At 41.9% G+C, this 27952-nt stretch overlaps 2 protein-coding genes across 2 annotated transcripts in view; both read right to left on the bottom strand.

Moving 5' to 3' along the window:
* Nucleotides 1–330: 330 nt before the first annotated feature.
* Nucleotides 331–11540, bottom strand: LOC117043908 (solute carrier family 22 member 2-like). The gene is made up of 9 exons (XM_033144113.1): nt 10851–11540; nt 8278–8381; nt 5509–5663; nt 4726–4894; nt 4175–4289; nt 3515–3636; nt 2454–2668; nt 1335–1443; nt 331–454 (listed from the first exon to the last, which is right to left on the bottom strand). The coding sequence occupies exons 1-9, from the start codon at nt 11244–11246 to the stop codon at nt 379–381; spliced, it is 1461 nt and encodes a 486-aa protein (XP_033000004.1). The 5' UTR covers nt 11247–11540; the 3' UTR covers nt 331–378.
* Nucleotides 11541–14868: 3328 nt separating this feature from the next.
* Nucleotides 14869–27952, bottom strand: part of IGF2R (insulin like growth factor 2 receptor) — a 73692-nt gene continuing 60608 nt past the window's right edge. Inside the window, 10 exon segments of the mRNA XM_033144112.1 lie at nt 14869–16705; nt 17686–17755; nt 18821–18973; nt 19554–19740; nt 20017–20201; nt 20591–20737; nt 23517–23634; nt 24306–24442; nt 25677–25911; nt 27499–27645. Coding sequence (XP_033000003.1) covers nt 16307–16705; nt 17686–17755; nt 18821–18973; nt 19554–19740; nt 20017–20201; nt 20591–20737; nt 23517–23634; nt 24306–24442; nt 25677–25911; nt 27499–27645 — 1778 coding nt within the window. The 3' untranslated portion in view covers nt 14869–16306.

Below are 27952 nucleotides of genomic sequence, written 5' to 3'. Positions count from 1 at the left end.
AACTAGATTTGTTATTGAATGTGCCTGTCTGAACATATTTCATCCATGTTAACAGAAGTTTGTTACTTATCAATCTGTTTCTAGGCACAATTCAATGTGTTCGTTTTGACCTTTACAGGCTAAACAACTTATAACTAGCATATTTCTTCCACAATTCTTTAAGATTTGCTTCAGACATCCTCGCCTTTGCATTGTCTTCAAAGGGTTAGGTGGCTGGGTCTTTGCAGAGGTGGCACCGTATTTGTGGAAAGTCTCCCTAGGTAGAAAAGTGGCATAGAGATATTTTGATTTTCATTAAAAGAACAACATACTCAAGCAACTCAAAAATAGAGGATTACTTACTAAACCTACAAGAGGTAGCTTGGGGCCAGATTTCTGTTAGTCATAGACCACAAATGGGGAAATTATTCCACCGAAGTCACACATGGATGAACAGACCATCACACCAAGGTTTCTGATACAAAAGAAAAAAAACCCACACATTATATTATAAGTTTGTGCGTGCGTGAATTCAGAACTCAAAGCTAGCATAAAACTTTATCCTTATCAACTGTGGTTTTTCTTACAGAGGAGAAAGAGATGCCTACATTCCAACCATTTTTGGAGCAGATACGAAGGTAAATATTTCCATAATTACTGCTTGGTTACAAGAAAAATTCAGCTCATCCCCAAACCTTTAATTCTAAGAGGTCTTCTTTATCAAGACCACCATGCTGGGGTGTTGGGTGTTCCCAAATTCCGTTTGAAGCGAAAAATCCAGAGATTTGTTCACACATTATGTGAACACTGGTATAAGCTGTCTTTCTACACACACGAAAGTGAAAGAATACTGTATATTCATGTTGATTTGTATAGCTCAGGGGTGGCCAGCTCCCAAGAGACTGCGATCTACTCACAGAGTTAAAGACTGGCAGTGATCTACCCCCTTTTGGAGGCTTCAGGTCAAACTTGTTGAGCTTCTTTTAGGGAGGAGGGAAGGCACGTTTTGGGGGGGGGGTGAAAGGCCAAAATGTTGAGCTTTTTTAGGGAGAGCCAAAGTTGTTCAGCTTCTTTGGGAGGAGCCACTGAACTACCAGTGATCTACCACAGACGTCCAGTGATCTATCTGTTGGACGTGCCTGGATAGCTCAACTATTGTGCAGACTGGTACACAGATTATAAACTTGTTGAATATAACATATGAAAACCCCTCAAGGAATAGCAATACAGATTTCATTTTCTTTTCGGTGAGAGTGCACAGGAGAGTCTTATACCTGTAAATCTGTGATAATATGCATTAATCTATATAAAGCAATTTCAGAAGTCACCTTTCCTTTGGTAGTCAAAAGACCTACCTGAGAAATGTTGGGTACAATTCGGTATTGACAAAACAAACCATTTCAAATGCCATTGTGACTCCTAATCTGCCCATGCAAGCTGTAATAACCTTTAGCCAGTGCATATCTGGAAAGGAAAGATTAATTTATAATTTTCTAAAGGCTCATTGAAGGAAGGCAATTAATACTGATGACATAACAGATTATCATTTTCCAGAGAACTGGTGTAAATAAACCTCTGATTTCTTAGCAGTGAGAAGTTTCAAGGACAGAGCTAATATGTCGTTGTTGAGCTCTTTCCCCCAAAGTTGTTCACAAAGAAGTTGGGAATTTTAAAGCTATTTCTGAGGTAAATCAGCAAAAATGACACTGCTGACATGGGCTGCCTAGACACTGCTTGTGGCTGCAGTATTCTGGATATGGATGAGAGCACATTAAAGACTAACGTACCATACCAGGGTGAAGGTGTCTTCTTCTGTTTGTCAGTTTCAGGTTACTGGCTAGTTTTTTCTAGTAGGGGTGTTTCCCATACTACTTGGTATCATTGATCCATGCTTACTCCTGACAGGTCTTTCCAGTGTCTGGTTATGATCTTTCTGGCTGCTAAGAGTAAATGGATTATGAGTTATTTGTGTTGTAAGTGGGCATTATTGTCTTGGAAGATGTTTAGTAAGACCAATTCTGGGGTGATTTCTAGCACTTGCTTGGTTATCTTGGTTGTTGTCCAGAATAGTTGGATTTTGGGGCACAGAATAGTTGGATTTTGGGGCATTTTGGTGAGGTTCTGAGTGCAGTTTTTGAACAATAAACTACTTCATGGATTACTGCTTGCAAAAGTCAAGTAGTGCTCAACATCTTGTGCAAGACTGTGGGGAATGTGCAGTGCAACCTGTAGTTTTACTGTAGCATCCTTTGTAGTACAATATTAGAAGGAATACCTAGTTACTTCTTGAATGACATGGTGCAACAGCTTCCATTGGCCGTATTGACTGAGCGTTTATTACCACCTTACATATGGAATCTTCAGTGATTTCTTGGAAGGGGCAGACATATCCCACAACAGAGGAGAAGCAGACAGGCAGAACTGAATAAGGACCCTCTCTTCCTGCAGGGAAATGGATGAATTGACCAACTTGCCTTCTGGGGTGAAAGCTGCAACAAGGCAAGCCGCTCCTGCCACCAGATTTGCGGTAGCCCAGGGATAGCGGCGGCCCATACGTTCCGTCGTGAGTATGAGTATGAGGGCTGCTGGAAATTCAACTAGAGACGAGTAAAAAAAATCCAGGTAAACATTGTCTCCAGAAATTCCTAGGTGTATGATGAGTCCTTGGTACATGATGGCACTTGTGAACCTAGGAAAATAAGAACCACCGTGTTAAATGTGAAACAATGTGTTCGTCTAAGAGGAGACATGTTCCTTTGAGAAATTTGAGACAGATATCCAGGAACTATCACTCAATATAGGTCTCAAACTGTATTGCTAACCTTTGAAGTTGATATATGGTGAGGCTTTATCTGTTAATTTATCTTTCTTCCCTTTCTCATCCTTCTCCCTTCTTTCTACTGGGGACAAACATCTGAAATGCAAACTGGGATTGGACAAATACTGTAAAGATACTTTGCTTTCTGTTAGTCCTCTGGGCTCTTTTGACTAGCTCTAGCTCTAGATTATTATCAATTCTCTTTCTCCCTTGCCTCGATATCAGTGGGTATACTTTGAGAAATCCAAAAGACTGGGCTAAATGGGAGGTGAGATTTGAGACGTGATGAGTGCATGACATGCTTGGAATGGGATAGATCACTTCTCCTGACATGGGATAGTTCATTGTGAAGACTGGTAGGTTATAGGAGGAAGCCTCTGGCCTGGGCACCCTTCCCCCTTCCATCTTGCCTATGAATTGGGACATTCAAGTAAAAATGACTACACAAGTAGGTCTCACTAACTATGAGAAAGAGGTGGGCAGACTGTGCGAGTAAGGCCCGCCTAACTCACTGCATGAATCCAGGTTGTATTCCAAGTTCCCATGTGTGCTGATGAACGACATGTGGACTTTAGGCTTATTGCTATACCCTGTTGCATGTTTCACCTTAAACACAAAGGTCATGAATAAAATGATCCTCAGTAACAATGTGCATGCAGGGGGCAGTCATGTATTAAACAAGCAAGGAAATTAATAATGAAGTTAAGGCTCTCTTACCAGTTATACATCAAAATAAAAGTGTATTTTCTCATCTGTGTTGTCCTCACAAGATCCATCAATGAAGGCCCCCGGTTTTCTTTCTCTTCTTTCTCTTCTTTTTCTTCTTCAAGGTTTATACTCTAGAAGATAACTGTTGCAATATTAACCACGGGTAAAGGACCAGGGACATTTTACAGTTTAAACAGAGAGATCCCAGATACAAATTGCTTCCCAGAATGCCCCTAGAATGGCCTCTTATTCCCCTTACTAGGTCAGAGTTTGTGTGTTGCTTTGGCCAGAGCATTAGAGGAGCTGCTTCTGCTGGAGAGGTAAGCTGTGGTAGTCTATTTCCCTCCCCAATGTTGGAATTCCGCCTCCAATATTATAGGGATAGATTTGACCTAACCAATGGCTCCAGGGATGCCAACTTGAATAAACTATGGTGGGGTAGGTAAGCCCCGCCCCACATAATTGATCACATGATGTGGTGCACACACACCATTTGAATGGCAATGCCCATCAACTGGGGGGGGGCAGACCTCTAAAAAATTGGGGGGGTAAGACCCCTTGGCCCCTAGGAGTTGGCTCCTGTGAATGGCTCATAGGATGCCCTCCCAGGGAGCATATAGTTACAACAACATACTAAGGAAGCTACTACTTTGTATGCATAAAATTCACCTCAAAACCGGCAGGCATGACTTTCCCATTCTTTTTAGCAATATCGCCCATGATTTCCATAGCTCTGACATTCTGTCCTTGAGAGATCAGCCACCTGGGAGATTCCGGCAGGCACCTGCAAACAAAAGCAGGATTCCAAAAAAGCAGCCTTATTAGGTAGGCTGTTGCAGGAAGACTCGTGGTAAAATCAAGGTGAAATGAAATTCAGCCATGCAAGTCCTCACTGCTTCTCAAAGCTCGTCCTTTTTGTGTCAATACATATTGCCAGGCTCCAACAATGCGCCGTAATAGAATGCAAAGGAAGCTATATTTTGCGGCGGTGCATGATCGGCACCAGGCAACTGTGCACTCATCCAGGCAGATATGCCCAGGAATGAATGTATGGATAGTATGAACTCATGTGCTTGGCAGGGGCAGGGGGATGGAAGCATGGCTGAGATGTGATACCTGCACACCTAAAATCCTCTTAGGGTGTTGAAAACTGGGTTTTATAGAGATGGCAAGTACTGGCACTGAATCAGAAAACAGAACATAAGCAAACAGCACCTTACCAGTAGTAGAACAAAATAAGGAAACACGGCAGAGTAATGGCAAGTTGCAGCCATCTCCAGTGAGGAATCGCATAAGCCACAGCATCAAGGATGAGGAGGCCGAAAGCAAATGCTGTTTGGTAAAGAATAGCCACAATCCTCCTGTAGCTTGGACCAACAATTTCTGTGACTGGAAAATAAATGAGTTGATCTCACAAAGACAGTTCTGAACTGAAATCTAGCTTTATTCCTGTAGAAAATACCGAGCTAGATGGACCAGTGGTCTGACATTCTGCTTATTATTATTAATATTATTATTATTAAAATATGTATACTGCCCTTCATCCAAAGATCACAGGCTGGTTCACAACATAAAAATACAAAATGAGAACACAAAATACATAATAAAACAAAAACAAACCAATAGCCCCCCACAAACAGATTTAAAAGGCCATAGAATGTATTATTAGCAATGTACTTTGAAGAACAAACACATGCAAACAGGATAATGAACAATAATGCAAGTATATTTTCATTTTTGTGGGTCTTATTATTGATTGTGTTTCATACACAAGGACCCTTATTGCACATTTTACAAACTCAATATACAGAAGCTCCTTTGTGCCCAGGACAAAGAGAGTGAGTGCATATGCACACAGATTTAGAACCTGTGGCTCTCTGAATGTTTTTCCCAGCATGACCCCAACCAGCATGACCAATGGAGCTGCAGTCCAACAACATCTGCTTTGATCCAGTGACTGGGGAGATTATTTCATCCTCAAGTTACATCAATGTCACACTTACTTAGAATATAGCCTGCTGTCCAGGCGGCTTTGCTGATTAGTCCTTGGATGAAGCGAAATATCACCAACCATAAGTAGCTTGGTGCCAAGGCCACAAGAACTCCTGCGATGGAAGTGACCAGGGTGTTAATTAAGAGACTTGTTTTACGTCCGAACCTGAAATGAGGGTGAGTGACAGAAAAGATACAGAAGGATTTTTTCCCAAAAAAACACATGCAAAATCATGCTTTCATTAATGCATTAAGAACATTGGAATATAAGAAGTCAGCTGGATCAAGCCATGAACCATCTAGTCCAGCATCCTATTCTCACACTGGGCCCCCTCAAGCAAGACCCAAGCACAAGAACACTCTTGTGATTTCCAACAAATAGTTTTCAGGAGCGTTACTGCCTCCAACTATGGAGGAAGAGCACAGTTATCATGGTTAGAAGCCTTTTTGTTGTTCAGTCGTTCAGTCGTGTCCGACTCTTCGTGACCCCATGGACCAGAGCACGCCAGGCACGCCTATCATTCACTGCCTCCCGCAGTTTGGCCAAACTCATGTTAGTAGCTTCGAGAATACTGTCCAACCATCTCATCCTTTGTCGTCCCCTTCTCCTTGTGCCCTCCATCTTTCCCAACATCAGGGTCTTTTCCAGGGAGTCTTCTCTTCTCATGAGGTGGCCAAAGTACTGGAGCCTCAACTTCAGGATCTGTCCTTCTAGTGAGCACTCAGGGCCGATTTCCTTGAGAATGGATAGGTTTGATCTTCTTGCAGTCCATGGGACTCTCAAGAGTCTCCTCCAGCACCATAATTCAAAAGCATCAATTCTTCGGCGATCAGCCTTCTTGATGGTCCAGCTCTCACTTCCGTACATTACTACTGGGAAAACCATAGCTTTAACTATACGGACCTTTGTTGGCAAGGTGATGTCTTTGCTTTTTAAGATTAGAAGCCTTAAATAGCCTTTATTTGTCCAATCCTCCTTTAAAGCCACCTGGGTCAGTGGCCATTAGTACCTCATGTGGATGAGAGTTCCATAGCTTAACTATGCACTGTGTGAAGATGTACTTTCTTTTATCTGTTCTAAATCTTCCAACATTCAGCTTCATTGGATGTCCAGGAGTTCTAGTATTCTCTCCACTTTCTCCATGGCATGCATAATTTCATAAATGTCTATCATGTCACACAAATGCCACAACCTTTCCTCATAGGGGAATTGCTCAATTTCCTTGATCATTTTGCTCGCCCTTTTCTGAACCATTTCCAGCTCTACAATATCCTTTTTGATGTGAGGTAACACAGTATTCCCAATTTGGTAGCACCGTAGATTTGAATAATAGCATTATGATATCAGCAAGGGATTCCCCTCCCCCCATTCCTAGCATGGAATTTGCATTTTTCACAGCTGTCGCACATCAACCCATCTTCATCTAGCTATCCACTACAAACTTAAGATATTTCTTGCCATGACACGAATCACTTTACACCTGTTTACATCTTACTGCCACCTTACTGCCTGTTCCCTCAATGTGGAGAGGTCCTTTTGAAGCTCTTTGCAATCACTGTTGTTGTTGTTGTTGTTGTTGTTGTTGTAAAAACCCCCAATTCTGAACACTTTAGTATGATGAACAAACTTGGCAATCTCACTGCTCACCTCTAACTCCAGACCATTTATTTTAGCCCTTTTATACCCCTCCATTCTAGTGTATGCACACTCCTTACAGCTGTTTAAAATGTATAAAATATTAAAATATATCATACAAGCAGAACAAAACAAGATTGAGTGGAAAGACTTTGTAATTGGGCTGAGTGAAAATGGCCTCTTAAAATCTTCTGCGCTGTGGAAATGCTTCCAGGTTCAGGCCCCAGCATCTTCAGGCAGGGCTGCAAGTGTCCCCTGCCTGAAACCCTCAAGAGTCACCGCCAGTCATTTTGTAGACAATACTGAGCTAGATGGACCAAAGGTCTGACTTGGAATAAGGCAGGTGTTATGTTCTTGCTATTTGTAGGTGGTAAAATGAGGGGAGGGAGTTTGCCAAATATTCTTGAGGGGAGGTGATGGTCTTCAACAGTTTCCCTCTTTTCTGAGGAATTTAGGCTCACTTAATGCTGAATGAGACTCCCCATCTTGGTAGCAGGAGGAAGCAGTGAGCTAAGAGAGGAAGACTGGAAGGAGAAGCAGAGGAGGGCCCGGCCCATTGTTTCATTCAACCATACTAAAATGATATTAAACAATTCCACTGATTTCCCATCTGTGTTGTGGCAATTCAGTATACTGATTGGGCAGTGGGTGGGAAAAGGAGAGAAGGTATCAATTTTGCTATGTGAAAAAAAATCACTTAAGTAATAGAACAGTACCTGCTATGCTGGGTATTATTAATAAAACATCTTGCTTCCTTTTCTTAAAACTGTGCATGCTGAAACCTAATTCATGCCCTGTAGTACCACTGCCAGACTTTTAAATAATAATCTCAAAGTTGTCATATGGAGGTTTGATTTTGCAAAAAGCCTTAATGGGGATATTATTCTGTACCCAAAGGGGCCCGTATGTATCAGATCTAATAAACTATTAAATCCTGAGAAGCTTACACCAAACAGGAAACTGAGAAGCACTCAGTAACACAGTGGCATATAGTATTTCTAGGATTCAGCTCAGTACATAACAATATTAAATTAGCAAACATTTCTTAATTATTACTTAATGACTTTCTGCCATCCATGCATAGTATCAGCAAAACGGATCTGATGTTAGTTACTTGAATTTCACCTAATCATTCTGCACCTACCTGTCTGCTATGTAGCCAACACATATGGATCCAAGAAAATACCCAGCATTTACAGATGACTGAAATGCGTCTAACTTCCAGGAGTCTTCGCATACTAAATTAAACTGTGGGGACACAATTAGGAATAAATGACAAATTAGTTCTAAGTGCTAGAATGCAGGGATGACCAGATCGCAGAGGAAGCTACAACATCCCCATAGTCCACTGCCATTAAATACTTTCTTCCCTGTTTGCTCCAACCACATGGGTGCCAGTGGAGCAGGACTTCTTTTTCTGAGCTAGACACCTTACCTTTGCATCCTCTCCCTGGTTTCTACTTCTCAGCCACCTTTGTAGTTTTCCTTTACGAGATAGTCAGGATCCTTGTGGGAAGCACAAGCCAGTGTCTCCCCAAAAGAAAAGCGTGTTCTATTTTGGAACTGTATTTAGACATCCAAGGAACCCAGAGTTGGATTGGATAAGAGTCAAGCAAAGCCTGAACCTTATTGAGTAGTGAGGAAAGCTCAAAACTCATAATGAATAAAATCTGTCCTATGAGCACCAATGAACCCCCTCCATGTAAGAAGCCACTTAGATTTTGCCACCCACTTCCTGGACCCAGTTACCTTGGACCCCTAGGTCATAGTGAAAACCTGAAAATTGCTTCTCTTTGCTCTTCCTTCCTTAGGACCACTACATGCCAGTTGTCTTGCTTCTCTTCACCTTCCTTATTTCACAGGTCTTGCTCACTTTTAGCTTTTGTGGGATCTGAACCTCAGCTTTGTGGAACACCTTTCCAGCAAATGAAATCCTGAGTGTGGTCTCATGCCTGCTTTCACTAAAATTATCAGATGTGGATCATCAGGATCCAGGCTTTTAAGAGGCATGTAGTTCTGCCTGGTCTAACATGCCTATATTGTGGCTTACTGAAACAGTGGCAACATTACAGTGGGTCACATGTTGGACCTCTTTCCACATCTTCTCTGCAAGAAGCAAAACTACAGGGAACCAGGCAGAGGGCCTTCTCGGTAGTGGCGCCCGCCCTGTGGAACGCCCTCCCATCACAGGTCAGGGAAATAAACAACTACCTGACATTCAGAAAAAACCTGAAGGCAGCCCTTTTTAGGGAAGTTTTTAATGTTTGATATTTTTGTATTTGATTTCTGTTGGAAGCCGCCCAGAGTGGCTGGGGAAATCCAGCCAGATGGGCGGGGTACAAATAATAAATTTATTATTATTATTATATTATTATTATTATTATTATATTATATCAGTTTTCTTAATTGATCCAATGTTGAATGCATGGGTCACACCTATGACCTTGTGAATTGTGACCTGGAGGCCTGAGCTGTTACAGCATGTTAAAAAGACACACCAGTCATGATAATGCTACAAGAGCATTATTCTCTCTCTTTTTCTTTTCTTTTTAAATGTATTTTTATTAAAGATTTTCATGTGCAATGTCTCTCTCTCTCTCTCTCTCTCTCTCTCTCTCTCTCTCTCTCTCTCTCTCTCTCTCTCAAGTAACTCCTGAGCGCACTCAGATGTGATCAAGTCACCTAGTGACTAAATGATATAATGGCACAGTCCGCACAAGGGGTGACCTTTTTAAAAAAATTAAGGAAGTGGTTCATAAGTACAGTAGTGTAAAAGCTTTGAACCTCCAGATAAGAGCTTTCTGGGTATATGTTTCTGATGCTAACAATTCATTGACACATAAATATACAGAGGCATTCAAGTTTGGTGATGGAGTTAAGACATTGGAAATCACACATTTTACATTTGTTTCTTTGACATACCATGTGGAAATGCGGCAACTCCGCCTAGTGAGATTTACAGCCCAACAGAAATGCCTGTTGCTTTCACAATCACTACTCAATCCACCTTCATCTTGCTAACCACCTTGCTAGCTTTGAGCAGTTCCACATTTTTTGCACCATGTAGTTAAAACTCATATTGTGCCCTCAAGTTATTTTGCACTACATCTTTCATCTTCCCCAGCCGGCATGGCTGTCCTGGTTGAGAATGGGGTCCAAAACATTGGGAGGACACCAGGCTGGTGAAGGCCAGCCTCATTTATGCGAACTGTAAATCAAGCTGTATGATTATTTGCTTGAAGCCGACGTTTTTCAAATTTTAAAACAGAGGATGGCCATCACAAAAAAGTACTGGATTTTTCAGGAAACAAAAGTGAATGCTATTGATTTCAATGTCTACTCGGCTTCCAAATGAAGCATCAGAATCTGACATGAGAGCTGGCAGCATTAATGCAACCTAACCTGTTGTAAAATGATTGCTTTTCCTCTATGTGGAATGTTGTTGGTATTTTTCTGAAGCCCACCTGTACATACCACAGTGATACCCCACATCATCATCATCCTCTTCCCAGTTTTAAGCTATTCACCAGAGCATCCTACCCCACCCTGGTGACGTTGAGATGTTTTGGTCTACAGCTCCTATCATCCCCCACTACTGGCCATGTTGGCTGGGTCTGATGGGAGTGGTAGCCCAAAACATATGGAGGTCATCAGCTTGGGGATGACTGTACTAATAGACCAAGGGAGAGCATGGGAAAGGTAGCAGCATGACCTTACCTCACTCACAATGGACCATATTGAAGGATCATAGACCCAGCCATCTTGGCAGGTTGTAAGAGAGAAGTTCTTGTTACTGGAAAAAGCTTCCAACGGTTCTGTGCAGCTCAGCTCAGTTGCATTCCAGTCCACATCGTATCTCATGCATTGACGGGTGAAAGCCTCTCCATTTGGAACCGTGTAATTCACCTCCTGTTCAGGGCTCCAGCCACACCTGCTGCTTAACTCGGCAGCTCCAGGATTCAGGCAACGGTGCTCAGGTATAAAACCAAGGAAAACGACTCCCACATAGATCGGGGCAAAGGCAACAGAGACGAAGCAGATGAGAAAAAAGGCTCTTTTCTGGAACAGGTCAAATTCCCCAATGTGCTCTAGAATGTCATCGAAGTTTGGCATTTTGTTCAAAGCCTGTCATTCACAACACTGCTCCTAATTGCGCCGAGCAGAAATATGCTTAAACAACAGGACAGCTGACCCCCAGTCAAAGTATTAGTTTATAAATTATTAAGCCACCCGGGGAAACTTTTATATAAGTTTCATGGGGGGAGGAGGGTAACTAAACCTGAAGGCTAGCATTCTTCAGTGTTAAAAGCAGTGGTATGCACAAAAAAGATGGATTTTGCTTTAAAGAAACCCAGAGGTCCCCTTTTCTCTACCTTGCTTCAAGTGAAGTCGCCAGCCATATTTCGTCGCAGACATGCAAATAAAAGGTGAAAGGTCACCAGTGCAAAAGACAACTGTTGCCTTGTGACAAAGCATTTTGACAGAGGTCAACAAACCCCTGGCTGATAAATCTGTCCAGCCTTGGACATTAGAGCTGCTTTTACAGAGAGAGATTGTGTGCTTCCTGCAGTCTCTCAGATGCTACCCCACTTCACCCTGTTGTTGATAATACCATTGCAAAAGCATTGTAGGTGGGTGTAAGGAGTCCTGTAGGTGCAACGCACCTCAGGATACTCCAGTCCACATGGGACCCCTGCCATTAGAAGGTGGGCCACCCCTGTTGGGTTCTGCCCCCTCTCTAACATTATCCCCAAATACTGAACTTCACCATTCCTTCCCATGGGAGAAAGCAGCTATTCACTTCTTTGGTGGAAAGTTAAAAGGTGCACTGAAGAGCATCCTGGGCAGGAGACAATGACTAAATATGCCTCTAGTAAGCCCAGGCCATGGGACATGGGTGGCGCTGTGGGTTAAACCACAGAGCCTAGGGCTTGCTGATCAGAAGATCGGCGGTTCAAATCCGCATGACGGGGTGAGCTCCCGTTGCTGGGTCCCAGCTCCTGCCCACCTAGCAGTTCGAAAGCCCGTCAAAAAGTAGATAAATTGGTACCACTCCGGCAGGAAGGTAAACGACATTTCCATGTGCTGCTCTGGTTGGCAAAAGCGGCTTTGTCATGTTCGCCACATGACCCGGAAGCTGTACGCCAGCTCCCTCGGCCAGTAACGCGAGATGAATGCTGCAACCCCAGAGTCGGACATGACTGGACCTAATGGTCAGGGGTCCCTTTACCTTTGAAGCCCAGGCCACATTCACACCATTCATTAAAAGCACTATGATACCACTGTAAATAGCCATGGGTCATTCCCTCCCCCCCCCCGATTCCTGGGAAATTCAGTGTTCCTTAGGAAGAGGGATTGATTTGTTAAACCATTCTGGGAATAGCCAGTCCCTCCCTCCCTCCCTCTGGACATACATTAAATTCATGGAGTGTAAATGCACAAACGGCCTTTATGGCAACTAGTATAGCAAGACTAGCTTTAGGATTAGACAAATTCATGGAACCAGATCCTGTCTATTTTGGCCTGCATACCCCCAACTTGTGTTCTCTTTATTTATACGATGCAGAGAATCACGGAACTGATATGGAGGATCACCACAGAAGACAGGTTTTCCATTTGCAATGCCCATGCTACAGAAGGGCAATAGATCTCTATGAAGATAATTAACATCATCTTCAAGGCCACAGCATTCATGGAAGATCAGTGGCCTCGTCCCAAGAATGTTATATTCCAAGACCTTCTTTTTTTAAAAAATGGGTAAACTAGGAATGTAAAGGTGTTGTATGTAAACTGAAGTCCAGTGAATAACAGGAGTACTGAAGCAGAAAACGGCTCAGAGCTAGTTAATGTATAGCTCAGTTGGTTTGGCCTGTGTTGCCCGTGTTTGATGCTCCTTGTACAGCCACACTCTGCTGGGTTACTTTTCTGCAATAGCACTGGAAGTGCATCAGTTTGCATGTCTTACGTTAAATCTTCAAGGATAATTGTGTACTAATTGGGTGGGGGTGGGAGGTGACCATATCAGGATGAGGGCTTCTCAAGAGTATCTGGTCTTATCTGGTAGGGCAGCTGCTTCCTATGTTTTTAGATTTTGTATTTGTAGATATTAGTGGTGTTCATAAAACTCAAGTCTCACCTTGCATCAGTTTTTGTTTTTTAAAAAAACCATAGTTGCTGCCTGTTTTAAGTTGTAATTTGTTGTGAGTTGCACAACACAAAATGAAGCTCCAAGACCTCAAATCCCTCTTTCTGAGAATCTAAAAATTGCTGCATCCCTATCTTCCCCTCTCAGGTAGATTGAAAGTCCATGGGCTTTCATGGCAGAAGTAAAACTATTTCACTTTCCTCCATAATGGATAGTAGAGTGGTTAACTTTATTAGGTCAACTAAAACAAAACAAAAAGTGTCATGTTCATATTCCCAAGGGGGAGTGGAAATTTGTGGGGGTATCTGAAAACATAGAGAGAGATTGAAGGAAAGTTAACCTGGTCATTCTTGGCTGGGAAAAGGCCACTTGAAACATCTGGGAAGTGAAGCAATAGTGACAAAAAGAATGGAATATGGCTGACTCAGTTTGTTTATTCTGAGTAAAAGCATTCCTACTCCACAGAGCATCTGTTGGAATCTTGTATGTTGGTATCTTGGCTTGTGTTTAGTTATCAGTGTGCTTCTTGGAGTGTGTGTAGTTCATACAAACTTCATGGATCCTATGTTCCATTACTACCATTGTTTTTCAGGAATACAGATAGCTCTGGGCCAATTAGTTTGACTGTACTGGTCAAGGTCTGGCACAGAAGGGGCCAACTGAATCTATACATTGCTAAAATGTCAGCAATTCTGAGCAGGTAACCACAGCAGCTTTGTTGCGCACTGATAAAGCAGTGCAATTTGAGCCCAGTTCTGTACCACTCCCTTGCATGCACTAACTTTTTATGTTATTACCCTATTAAACCACTTGTGAATTAGGGATAAGTGCCTGTGACTGCTTGGAATCATCAGGGGTAATGCTTGTTGTACAGGTATGCAACTCTGTGACATTGTGATGCACATTTCAATGAAGTTCTCTTTACACATGGTAAACACGTGTGCAAGGGTATATAACAGAGAAGACAAAAATAAAAAAAGCAGATTTAGGGCACCGTGGGGGGAGAAACAAACTAAAAAATGGTTATGTTCTGCTGTTAAGCTTCTTGACTACTAGAGACTGCCAGTCATCTGGGTGGTCTTCAGATTTGTGGACCAAGAGAAAGCAGAAAGACGTCTAGAAGAGCAGCTTGGAGAGACATGGAAGCATTTTAAAAAGAAAGAAAGAATACCTCAAAAGGCAAATCATATCTGGATTAAAGCCTGAGAAAGTGGAAGGTAGTGTATGTAGTGGTAAGTTCCCACTTCCCCTGAAAGATCACTGGGTAACCTTGAGCTGTGATCATCGCTGTTGCCTTACCTATACACAAGGTCTGTTAAAAGGGGGAGTTCCTTGGGAAAAAAGGTTCCTATCACACAAGGTCTGTTAAAAGGGGGAGTTCCTTGGGAAAAAAGGTGAGATCGAAAAGTGAATAGGATGGCTTTCTCCAGGTGTCTAAACAACAGGAACAGGCTTCTGTGGTAGTAGTCTGGCAGATCTTTGGAATGTGTACTCAGAATTGTACAGAAAAGTTCTCTACATCTCCATCTCTGTTCTGAGACCCATTACAAGGTTATTTAAAATTACAAAAAAATAATCTTATATAGATTCTTGGGAAACATAATTTAGTTTTTATTGAAATCATTTGAACACTTTTTGTTACATTAAATCAGATTCCTAAGTGGAAGCCAACCTTAAGCAAACCAGTGTAAATAGGAAAAGGTATAAACAAGGAAGAGCTTCTAGCCAGTGTTAAATACTGGTGCATTGTCCATAGAAACTTGCTGTTTGCCTGTGAGATCCGTCAGAAACAGTAGATGTCAATAGGGAGACTCATTCAACAACACTTTAATTTCAGTGGCCCCAGCAGGCAAAACTGACCTGGAAGTTCAGTGATATTACCCAAAAACATTTGTTGCCTCTCAGTGTCCACACACAGTGTCTACCAAAATTCAAGTTTGTGTCTGTGCAATTAAGGCTTCTGTTGGCCTGTGGCTTTGAGCAGGCATACATCTCCCAGGGCAGTGAAGCTGATGTTCTAGAAATTCCATAGCTTGGCTTGGAATAAATTAGTTCCATATGGTAGGGTTAGGAGACTCTTCCAGAAGGGCCATTTCCCAAAAGGGACAGGGTTCCCTTGCCTTCTACAGCCCCTGAAGCAGGATCACATTTCAAAAGAGGTACAGTGTTCTCTCGTCACGACAACATTAGGAGGAATTACAACAGTGAACATCTCCATTCCTTACTGCTCTTCAAAAGAAACAGCAAAGTTAAAGGAGAGCTCTGGGTTGTTTCACCAAAAGTTTTGTAAATACTGATGAATGACTTAATGTGATTGGCTAACCCCACCCCCCAAAAAGAGACTCAACATGCAACGAACAGCCACTGTTCAAGGCTAAAGCTATGAAGATTTGTACCTTCCAGTAAAAACACTTCTCAAATTATAACGCATTTTAAGTTAGGATACAGGAAATCAAATGTACAGGCAAGTTTAAACAGACCAGCTCCAAAATGTACATCAAAACAACCCAGCAAACATACAGATGACCCCTTATCTCCATTTCATGTGATGGGGTGAATCTGTAACACAAACACCCTGGCCTGCAGGAAGAGCAAGTTGCTTCTTATTATTTTCATGAACCTGAGTACCGAGAACAATAAATAAAATAAGAGTGTTAAAATGCAAGTCTCATCTTGAAGGTGAGGGGACTTCATTCAGATCTGAGCCTACCTTTTGGAAGCATTATGAAGCCTCTACAATCTACAGAGCGGGAGAGTGCAAATTGTGGCTGAGGAGAAGAATTGCCACAATTCATTCTGGTGGATGCTAGAAATCCAGTAATCACTCAACAGACCATTGTAAACAACTAGGATTGGCCCTTCTTCCTCCCTCCCACCTTCCCTTTGAAACACTCCCTTGCAAAAGGCATCTGCAGCTAAAGTCTTCATATTTGGTTGGAAGTATTTTGTTTGTCCCATCTTAATATATATATATATATACATATATATGTACACACACACATGGAATTTTGATTAGGCACAATGAAGGTTAAACGTTTAACAGGTCCTCATCGCTATCATCATGAAAGGAAGCTGTCTTCGCTGAGTTCTGTAGCTTCCGTTGGCCAAAAGCGGTGCTGCCTTTGCTATCCTTGTTGCCATTGAGCAGGCCAGGCTTATCGCTGCTTGGGAGGTTAAGGGTCTTGTCATGATGAAGCCTACTAGACTGGACGCCCCTCGCTGAATGTATCTTCACCTCTGGTATTGTGAGGACTTCATCCTCGCTGTCCATATCATCCACATGAAGAGAAGTGAGAGCATCTGACTTAACTACTTTGCTGGTGATGTGGCCGTTTTCGTGCCCTTCGTTTCCCGACTTCTGGTTGGGTGCAGCTACCTCCTCCATGAGCCATTCCATTTCATTCTCGTTCAGTTCTTCGGTGCTTATCTGTCATGTTCAAGAGGGTGCAGTTAGCAAACAGAATTTTTAAGTCTTTGCACAACCATTCTATGGATCCCAAGATAAACCTCATCTTGGAAATGGATCACAAGCTCAGCGGCAAAGAACCATGGAGAATTCAACCTGGCACCTCCAGTTTAAAAAAAATCAAGTAATAACCAAGGGAGGATATTAGGAGCAAGTGATGGGAAAGGCCTCTGGTCTGAGATCCTGCTCCCCGTCAAGTCGATAATACTGAGCTATATGGACCATAGGTCTGACTGAACAAGGCATCATCTTATGACCTATTTCATTTTACTTTTCCAATCTGCAATTTCTTCTTACATGTATATAAATGTATAGCTGAAACAACTCCTATTCAACAATTTTTAAGGAATTAATACAAATTGGTGTATTTCTTTGTCAAAAGTGCACCCTCACCTCCACCCCAGGCCCAGTATGGATTTCTATTAACTCTGTCCCCTGAAGTTCATATTGGGAATGGGAAATCATTTAGGAAATCTATGTACACCAAAAGGAGCTGGATTTATTCATTGTAACAATATGCTTTTTTCTTGCTCCCAAGCTTCTGCACTGAGCTTGAAAAATAAGTTCAATTCTCAGAGATTTGGCTTAAATCCCTTAACACAGCCATATTAGAAAGCCCAATGTTCTAAGTATTCCCCACACCAATCAAATATGAAGCCTGGACATATGGAAATTCTTTCATAGGATTCTTCAAAAACTGGAATAGGACAGGAGGGGATAACCCTGACTCTCAACAACTGAAAGTTATGAATAATCAAGTTGGTTTTTTAAAAAAGAGATTCTATAGGACTTCAATTGCTAAGTAAATCTACTTTATATTATATCACAAGTAGTCCCTGATTACATGGAAACAAGTATGATTCTAAGCAGAGTTTGCAACCATGCATACAGTTCATAGTCAAACGGAGCAAGCCCTTTGAGTCATACAGAGAAACAATTACCTTTGTATACTTATAGGAAACATTAGATGTTCTCCGACAGCAGTTGGCTATCTTTTGCTTCATGGTGTCTCTACAAATAGTAAACATTAGCATTACATACTTTGAGTAAAATGCCACTTACAAATTCACTACTTCATTCACGTCTATTATTAACTGCTGGTTTAGAACCTACCTCAGCTTCTACAGAAGGGATGGGGAACCTGTGGACTTCCAGCCACTGTTGGACTTGGATCAACCCCAGCCAGCCAACAGGTCCAGCAACATCTGGAGGGCCATAGGTTCCCCAGTCTTCCCATTACACATGTAACTCAAATTTCTGACATCTTAAAAAGAAAACATGCAATATTTTATGTGGAAGGGTGCACTAGAAGGAGCTTGCTCAGAGCAAGAGCACCCACTAACCTTTTCATACTACCCTTTGCATACTTCCCCTGCACACCACCCCTCTTCAGTTGTTAAAGGATTTAACAGGATGTCGGCAAGGGAAAGGAAGAGAAGCCTGGTGGTCTGCTGAAAAAGTTAACTTGGGGAAGGGAGGAAGGGGGGAGGGAGGGAGTGGATTGGTCACAGTAGAAAGCATGGAGGCAGGAATGGGAGAATGACCATTGTACTAGTGCAGGCACCCCCAAACTCGGCCCTCCAGATGTTTTGGGACTACAATTCCCATCATCCCTGACCACTGGTCCTGTTAGCTAGGGATGATGGGAGTTGTAGTCCCAAAACATCTGGAGGGCCAAGTTTGGGGGTGCCTATACTAGTGCTTGGGAGTTTCAGCAATGAAGCACGTAATCATGGATGCCTCTGGACACAAGGTTGACTAAGAAGAGTTGTGCCACACAAAAAACAAAGTATCCCAAAGCGGAGGTCATACAGTAGAATCATAGAGTTGGAAGGGAGCCAACCACCTGCAATACAGGAATATGCGACTGTCCCGTACGAGGATCAAACCTGCAGCTTGGTGCTACTGTTGCTGTTTGTGCACTGCCAATGGACTAGAAGTGATCAACATAGCCCCTGCGTGGATTTGCGAAGACTGAATCCTTTGTTCCGAATGCATGGCACTCACAAAAAATTGCATGGGGGTGAGGACCAGGAAGTTATTGCAAAACTGGAACCCCATTCCATCCATCCTTACCGTCTTTCCTTTTTATGAAGTAACAGGATAACTAGGCATGCTGTAAGGACCACAAGGAGCAAACTCAATATGGCACCAACCGCTTGGCTTCTTCCTGAAAGGCCTTTATAAATTTCTTCCACAAATGTTTCGTTGTTTGTTGGCTCGGAGCTTCTGCAGGCAATAAGAAGAAACAGTATTGAGGGGGAGGGGCCTGAACCCAAAAGGTTATCTTCTTACATGAGTGTACTTTTTGCTTCCAAACCCAATTCAGGATTCTGCCTGTGATTTTTAAAGAACTTCAAGGTTTACTAGTTTTGGTTTTATTTTATTACTTGAGTTTCAGTCTTTTATTGTTTTAGATTTCATTAGTATTGTGTACCACCCTGGGATGTTTATGAATAGCAGTACAAATGCCTTAAATTTTAAAAAATAAGCTGTTATACTAAGAAAAGCTAGAGACATCCAGAATAAGCAGTTAAATCAGTGGATTCTAAATCTTTTTTTAAATATATATATACACACTAGGGAGACTCAGAAATTTGTCTTTATGTGGGATCCATTTGCCAATCACGACACCTCTTAAAAAAAGGTAGGTGCTATCTAACACACATGACTGCAGGATTACTATGGCTGCCACTCTTGTGTGGTTATTAGGTGTTACTCAAGATTCCAACATGGCTTTTAGTAATGTAGAACCCCCCTCTGTTATCCCATAGGGTAAGAAGTGACATGTTTCGGTGTTATCACTTACACCAATGGACAGACTGCCGAGGTGTACCAGGTAAACAAGTACTGGCAATCTGATGACTCATGAAGGAATCGAGGGACGCCTTCCTTGGCCTGTTGGCTGCAGTGAAAGAAAATGGTTGAAGATGCAAATTTTGTTTTGTCTCTGCCACATTGGGACTCGGAGGAGAACACGACATCCAAATCACCATCTACAAAAAAGAGAGAGGAAAGATTCAAAGTTCCTAAGAAATTACAATTTACCTATTCATATCCCAAACCTTTTAGAGAGAGGACAGTGTTAGATTTGTTGCAGCTATTTGGATTAGGAAAAAAAATAAGGGAGTTCCTTGGGGTAAACTAATGTTTGATCTATGCTTTCCAGTTCTTAAACAAGTTTTCTCAACAGATGCTGCATTACCAAGACATATCGCTAAGCATATTTGCTGTAACTCAATAAGTTAATATTAGAATCCATAGGTACTTGCCCTGAACATGATATTTAGCCTTGTTAGAAGATCCAATTTTCCTAAAATGGGTATCTGAAGTTTTAACTTGGCATATGTTGGCTCCAGAGCACTGACGGTGCTTTGAATCAGTGATGGCAGAAAGCTGAATTTCATAAATGTAGGTGTCACCATTTGCTCTTATATCACCGGAAGCATTGTATAATCTGAAACAGAGTAAATTCGTGGTTTTTAAAAGACACAGGGAACAAATATAATCAGAGTTAACAAACAAACAAACAAAATATTCAGTATGCATTAGTTACATAAAGCACCTCTTCTCAGTTGATTGTTAATCAAAGTTCATATTTCAAGTTCAGTTCCATTTAACAAGGAGACCAGCACAGCACATCTCCAACTTATCCATGACTCTTCCAAGTAGGGTATTCTTCTAAGTATATTGTGTTATCTTGTGTTATTACTTGATGCAACCCTATAATATGCACTAATCTTATTTGGTTGCCTCCAATCACGTCTGAAGCAGCAACTGAGTGGCTGGAATTTTTGTACCCCTGCCTTTTCTACCACTTATTTTACACCAGGAGAGTATACTTACTTGTAATATATATTGCCCAGACTGAAATTCTTTCCTGTCACTGGATTTATGATTGTGCCATTCTTCATTGTTACTTCCTGGGGTTTCACAGCGCAAGCAGCCCGAGTTTCCCATGTGATGTAGTAGGCACAGTTTTCTTCATCAATCCTAACAGGAAATATTGAGAAGCAAGGAAAAGGTTTACCAGTAATAAGCATAAATGACATGATGGTAGAGGCCACGTGGTGGAGAGGGAACAGTTAAGACTTATTTGTTATTTACTGCATATCTGTGACTGTCTTCATCCAAGTATTTCATTTCAAGTTTATAAAACTGTGCCCCCTTTAGCACATTTCTATGAATACATCTAAACTTGGAAATCACACCAGGTGTATCCACCTATCATCCACATGCTCTACAGCAGAATATCTAAAAGAATAATTTGTGGCCCACGAGCAAGTTGTGGAACAGTTGGAAATACCTGTTCTAGGCTCTAAACTTGATTTAATTGTTCTGGTGGAGAGTGAGACCATTTTGATCAGCACCAGATTATCATTCAGGCTGACAAGGCTCTAGCTCTGAGTCTGTGATTATCTTAATAAGCACTGGTGTGCTATAATTTCCCGTTAGAAAATCACCAGTTAATCTGGCCCTTCTTAGCAGCCTAAGGCCTGTGATTTTTGTAACACAGAACTGGTTTTGATAATTTAAGTGAAGGGGAAATAGGTAAGCAGCCCCCAAGAGACCCAGGAATTAAGCTATCCACACAAAAAGTATGAGAACCATTGTCCTCCAGCAGCTGCTCACTTGATAATAACTCTCCTCAGTAGACAGCAACTCATGACACCGTTCCTCCCTACCACAATCCCTGCATGGACATCATATACTCTTCCAGAAAAACCTGGTTATCAACAAAAGAACAAAACTGCTACATCTCATTCTAGTGCTAGTGTCCCATAGAAACATCTTCCAGTTTGAAAGAAGAAGAGTTTAGATTTGATATCCCGCTTTATCACTACCCGAAGGAGTCTCAAAGCGGCTAACATTCTCCTTTCCCTTCCTCTCCCACAGCAAACACTCTGTGAGGTGAGTGGGGCAAAGAGACTTCAAAGTGTGACTACCCCAAGGTCACCCAGCAGCTGCATGTGGAGGAGCAGAGACATGAACCCTGTTCACCAGATTATGAGTCTACCGCTCTTAACCAGAACACACATTTTTAGACCATCAACACCACGGAGCTGAATAAAATTACACTTGACCAGGAAGGAACAAAAAGAGGATTACCAGCATCAAGACTGGGAGCGAATGCAGTTGCATGTACGCTGTCTTTTAGAAACAAAACAAGAGGAAGAACTGGGATAGAAAAGAGAAATAACTTTGCAAAAGGAGGCTCCGAAGAGGATCTGGAAATATGTGTGGCATATTATATTTATGCATGTATTCTACAGCCCTCAGCCATTCAGCGTGGCCAAATTGCATAATGGTATCCCAAGATTCTTGTAAGAACAATGCTTCTGACACTGAGTACTGCAGATAGAAGTTTGCAAAGATAGACAGGAAAGCTCACAGACACCAGAGTTGTGCATAAATCTAAATAATGCTGATGCTGAGCTGCTCAAAGCAGGCTTCCAACTCCCTCTTGCCTGAAGGCTTTATTAGAGATCTGGCAGTAAAACTGGCAGCAGAAGTCTCCAACAAAGAACTGCTCTTTATAGGAACATTTCCAAGACCACGTGACAGACAAGACAGAACAAGGAAAACATGGAGCCTTAGGTAAGCACTAATGACATGGAACAGCACCTCCTAGTGGTTGGTGGTGTTGCTTATATAATTAATATTCCATCCCCACCAAGTTGCTAACAGACAACCTGACGCAGTAACTTTTCTACTGAGCCCAAGGGGCAAGTTTTAGTTAGTGTCAGGAGCATCAATAAAAAGAAAATGACTCAGGAAAAGTAAAGCAGAGTGTGCTTGTGAGAGAGAGGCCTTGCCAAGGACGCCAAGGAAGTTGCGTGGGAGAGGGCTGAGCTCAATGGAGAAAAACCAACACTTGGAGAGGAACCACCCACTAATCCATGTAGAGACACAGAATGTGCCACATATCAAGGCCTGGAGAAGACTCTTGAGCCAATATAAAGCTGGCACTGTTATTTAGTTACATTTTTACTTCAACTCATGCCTGTGGGACACTTGTGTTTGAACAAAGGAAAAGGGGATGTAATACAGAATGAGCTGATTAAGTGATAATATGCTGTAATTCAAATATCGCAGGATTTATGCATCTAAATACTGCTTCATTTCTTCCTTCCTCAGCTTGTTACAGGTCAACCAAATTCAATTTCTGTTCATGCCAAGAGCACAAATATTATTCCGTTTATGCTGTTTTGTGGCAAAACTTGCTGCTAAGGCTACTGGTCACCCTAAAGATACCAAGGTCAAAAACTCCACCCAGTTGCAAGTCTTTTAACACAGGCCACTTTAACATTCACGGCTTCCGCCCCCAAAATCCTGAGAACTGCAGTTTGCCAAGGGTGCTGAGAGCTGTTAGGAGACCTCCCCTCTTCTCCTCACAGAACTACAGTTCCCAGAGCTCCTAGGGAAGAGCGACTGATAAGCCATATTGGGAACTGCAGGTCTGTGAGAGGAATAGGGGCCTCATAACAACTCTCTGTGTCTTTAGCAAACTACATTTCTGAGGATGCTCTGGGGATAAGCCATGCCTGTTGAAGCAGCATAACAGTGGGGATGTGGTCACAGTGCCAAGTAGCCTTGGATCCCAATCTTATGAATGTGTGGTGGAAAAAGGTGGCAATTCTCTCTCCCCTCCCTGTCAATTCAAGGAACACTGCAGATACTACCAACATATCTGAGGTGTACCCATTAATCACAGTAACATTCAAGAGGTCCTCAACTACACTACAGCAGCCAGTTACTCTTTACACTTTACCTATTAAACCTTGGCATGCCAACTGTTTTTCCACATTTCAGTTCTATCACGGTGGTTGCTTTTTTGTTCCTCTGTGGACACTCGTGACCGTTGGAGTAACTGACAAGGATTCTATCGTCTGAAACAGAAATATCACTTTCTTATAAATTAAAAGGCAAGATACAATGTTTTTTGGAACCAACACAAAAACACAAGCAATGCTTTGCAACCAAAAACGAACCAACATTTTAAAATCATGCCAGCCAACCACCCCCACCCCATTTTGATCTTGCATTAGTGACATTTCCTTCAATGTAATTATTGGTTCTTATATCAGAAGAGCTCAAGATTTTACAGCTAGGTCAAATGGCCCAAAATATATCAGAATGTTTGTGAATTTAGTTTTCAAAGATTAAGAGCAGCTCTTTCATAAAAGGTAAGGACCAATTGTTTAAAGAGTATTTGTCCTTTGGGGAAGGTTTTACCAAGTATTAATGGCACTTCTGCACAGGCCAGCATACTGAACAGCAGGCAGAATCCACAGCCTGTTGAGGCTTTACAGATAAATTACTATCTAGTAATTAAATAGGGGCTGGATTACACTAATGAATGTTGGGTATTAAATGTTAAGATTTGTCTATGCCTCAATAAAAAGTCTACCTTAAGCAACCCTGATGAGAAGAAATACAAAACTAAATATATATAGATTTCAGAGTTTAGAGTAATAAATGTAAATAGACACATTTTCCATTAAAATATTTATTTTAGTTGCCCTTTTTAAAAACCCATGCACTGTATTTAGGTACATACCTGTTACATTTAGTTTCTGAGTATGTACTAATCCCAGAACCTGCACAGCCCCATTCTGACTTCTCCGGCAAACACTTGCTCGTTCTGGGCAACCTGTGGGTCCTTCGTGGACTCTTTGACAGAGATTCATGTAGTAACTTTAAACGGAGGAGGAAAAGAAAACAAGTAATAGATCAGCCTAGTATACAGGTGAAACTCAAAAAATTAGAATATCGTTGAAAGGTTCATTTCTTTCAGGAATTCAACTTAAAAGGTAAAACTAATATATGAGATAGACTCATGACATGCAAAGCGAGATATGTCAAGCCTTTATTTGTTATAATTGTGATGATTATGGCGTACAGCTGATGAGAACCCCAAATTAACAATTTCAACTTTGGGGTTCTCATCAGCTGTACGCCACAATCATCACAATTATAACAAACAAAGGCTTGACATATCTCACTTTGCATGTCATGAATCTATCATATATTAAACTCCAGTAGCTAATGAAAACAATTGCTTACATAAATGGACTTTTCCACAATATTCTAATTTTTCGAGTTTCACCTGTATGACTGCATATTTACCATAGCTATGTGTACTTTAGGCTAAAACATTTAAATTCTGCACCAAGAAAAACTGAATGCGGCAACCTGCATAAATTGTGTAAACTGAATGACCATATTTTTCTGTCTATAAGATGCCCCCTGGTATAAGATGCCCCCTATTTTGGGGGACTCAGAATAAGAAAATGGAGGGAGATGGCCCAGAGTATAAGACGCCCCCTAATTTTTGACATTATTTTTTAGGGGGGAAATCTAGTCTTATACACAGAAAAATACGGTAATTTGTCTATTTGCTAGTATCTTCCATAATTTTGGTGTTGCGTGTCACAGCAGAGTTCTCCATTTTTCTTTTAATCATTTGGGGACAACTGCCATCTCATGTTTCCATCTCTTCTTCTACGTTAAGTGGACCAAGCCTTTCCATTCCCCTCGTACTATTTACCTTTTAAGTCTTCTATAAACCTCGATAGCTCTGTACTGAACCTTTTCCTGTTTGGCAACTTCTGAAATCATAGTAAGCCCAGTAATCCAATGACACTGGGCAATGCCAAGTAGCAACACCATTCCTGGCTTAAGTGCACATCTGTTCTATTGGTATACATTGTTACCTTGAGATACAAACTCCTCATGCATTCTCAAAGAAATGAGATCAAAAGACACAAGAGTGCAAAACCAGTTAAGCACAGTCCCAACTGTTTCTGTGTGACATTGGCAGCCTCTTGTCTTCAACAGTTAACACCAACATTTGCAAGTTGGCTGTACTATCCTTCAAATAAAATGTACTGGGAATATGGTTTCCATTAGAACTGTAAAACAGACTCACGAGCTGGTCTTGTCAGCAAAGATCCATGATCCCGTGAGGGAGGAAAGCACTCTCAAATCGTAGGTTTTGTGCTTCTCAATAAACTTGCACTCCATTTTCCTGGGCGGACACACAACTTGCGTCTTCCATTCAAATGTCACTGCACAGCCACTTGTCTCACTCAGTAGTTGAGGGCTCCCATCATCAGCGTTGTCATCACACTTGAAAATAATAGTTGATTCCCGGCGGCCATTTCCTGCAAGACACAAGCGAAGGTTTCACCATCATGAGCAACTGTAAATCCACACCCAAATTCTGACCACCGTCCCACCACAGTACACGGGCTGCAACCATGTAGCATTTGAGAAACCTTTGCAAGCACAGGGAGCATAGCTGGCACCATTATATTCCAGGTTTTGCAAAAAGACTTTAAAAAGCTAGACAACTTTGGCCAAAACATGGCAACCATAAGTAAGCCTACAAAAGTTGTTAGTTCACAAAGAGGGATCATTTGTAGCACCCTAGTGGCTGGAGAGGAAACTAATTCTTCCCATTGCCAATAGCTTTCCTGCCTAGACACCTGGAAATAAAACTCATCACAGGTGTTTTACAGGTCTGTAAGAATGGAGGTAAGCTAGGCTAAATTAATGGTTGAGTGCTGAACACAGACTCTCTGCATGAGGCCATGCACAATTCAATGCAATGAAACCACAAGAGGGTGGTGGAATTAAGAAATCTAGGACAACTCTTGTGCAAGACCATTAGCAATACCAGAGAAGGAATCACAAAAGCAGCAACATGAATTTTGTTTGATCTACATGTTATCTTTCTGAAAGAAAAACTGTATATTTCACTTCAATATTCTCATTCTAAATGCATCTTCACCAAGGTAAATCATTCTGATTTGGACGGTGTTAACGTGCAAGCTTTGGATTACAGCCTCATATTAAAATTTGAGTACCAGTGTGGTGTAGTGGTTAGAGTGCTGGGCTAGTACCTGGACAGACCAGGGTTCAAATCCCCCTCAGCCATGAAACTGTGACCTTGGGCCAGTCACCATCTCTAAGCCTAACCTCTACCACATAGGGTTATTGAGAGGATAAGAGGAGGAGGGGAGGGGAGAACATTTTGTCACCTTGAGCTCCTTGGAAGAAAAGTGGGACAGAAATTTAATAGAAATAAATAGATGTATGAATAAATTTTCCAAAATATGTTTCAGTACATCCTGAAACAAACTATTATGGGGAGGAACACACACTATTTGTTACTGCCCATCCCTGACACTGCATATTTTCCAACTCAAAATCAAGTTGGTCATTCATCAATAGGCTAATCTAATGCTCTATGCAAATGACTCTGGTGTCGATTGGGAGACTGCCATGGGTTAAGAAGAAGAGTTTGGATTTGATACCCCGCTTTATCACTACCCGAAGGAGTCTCAAAGCGGCTAACATTCTCCTTTCCCTTCCTCCCCCACAACAAACACTCTGTGAGGTGAGTGGGGCTGAGAGACTTCAAAGAAGTGTGACTAGCCCAAGGTCACCCAGCAGCTGCATGTGGAGGAGCGGAGACGCAAACCCGGTTCACCAGATTACGAGTCTACCACTCTTAACTACTACACCACACTAGCTCTATCAGTCACTATCAGCATTCACCCTAACTCAGAGCAAAACATCTGGTTGTTTGCAGAGTTTCTAAAATGTGTGCAGAAGTGCTGTGCAGGCTGCAGACCAGAGTGTCTGTTGCCTTTCTTTCCTGTGGTTGCTGCTCTACCCCTAGCGACCAACTTGTTCCATCTGAACCTCCCCCGAACTGCATGAGCATTTTCCCAATGCTTGCTTACCGTTGACACAGAAACCCCATTTTTTGTCTCTTTCAAAGTTATTTGTGGTGGCACACCATGGCCGCTCTTGTCCCTCCTGAATGCATGTGTCGTACGTTTTACCATTGTATTGGAAAGGGAAGACACAAAGCTCGTCCAGATCAGTCACTGCAAGTGAAAGGAAATATCAATACACGCAGAGAGAGCCACAGGCTGCACCTTTCATGAGCAGGCGATTCCTGCAGACAAGCACACTGGGTAGCCACTGCCACTCATAATTGAGGGCAATGGCTTGCATCCCATATTAGTTCTACTCAGAGTAGACCCACTGACATTGAATGGCAAGCTGAATATAACCCCATTCATTTCAATGGATCTACTGCCAGGTCTAACTTTGCCAGATAACCCATTGATCCACAATGACTAGTTATGCGATCATGACTGATAACTTCATGGGGGAGACTGCTGTTAACTG

The sequence above is a fragment of the Lacerta agilis genome, chromosome 3 (assembly GCF_009819535.1).
Source record: "Lacerta agilis isolate rLacAgi1 chromosome 3, rLacAgi1.pri, whole genome shotgun sequence".
NCBI classification, from domain to species: domain Eukaryota; kingdom Metazoa; phylum Chordata; class Lepidosauria; order Squamata; family Lacertidae; genus Lacerta; species Lacerta agilis.
Note: the sequence above shows the minus strand (reverse complement) of the source record. Positions and strands in the feature narration are given on the sequence as shown.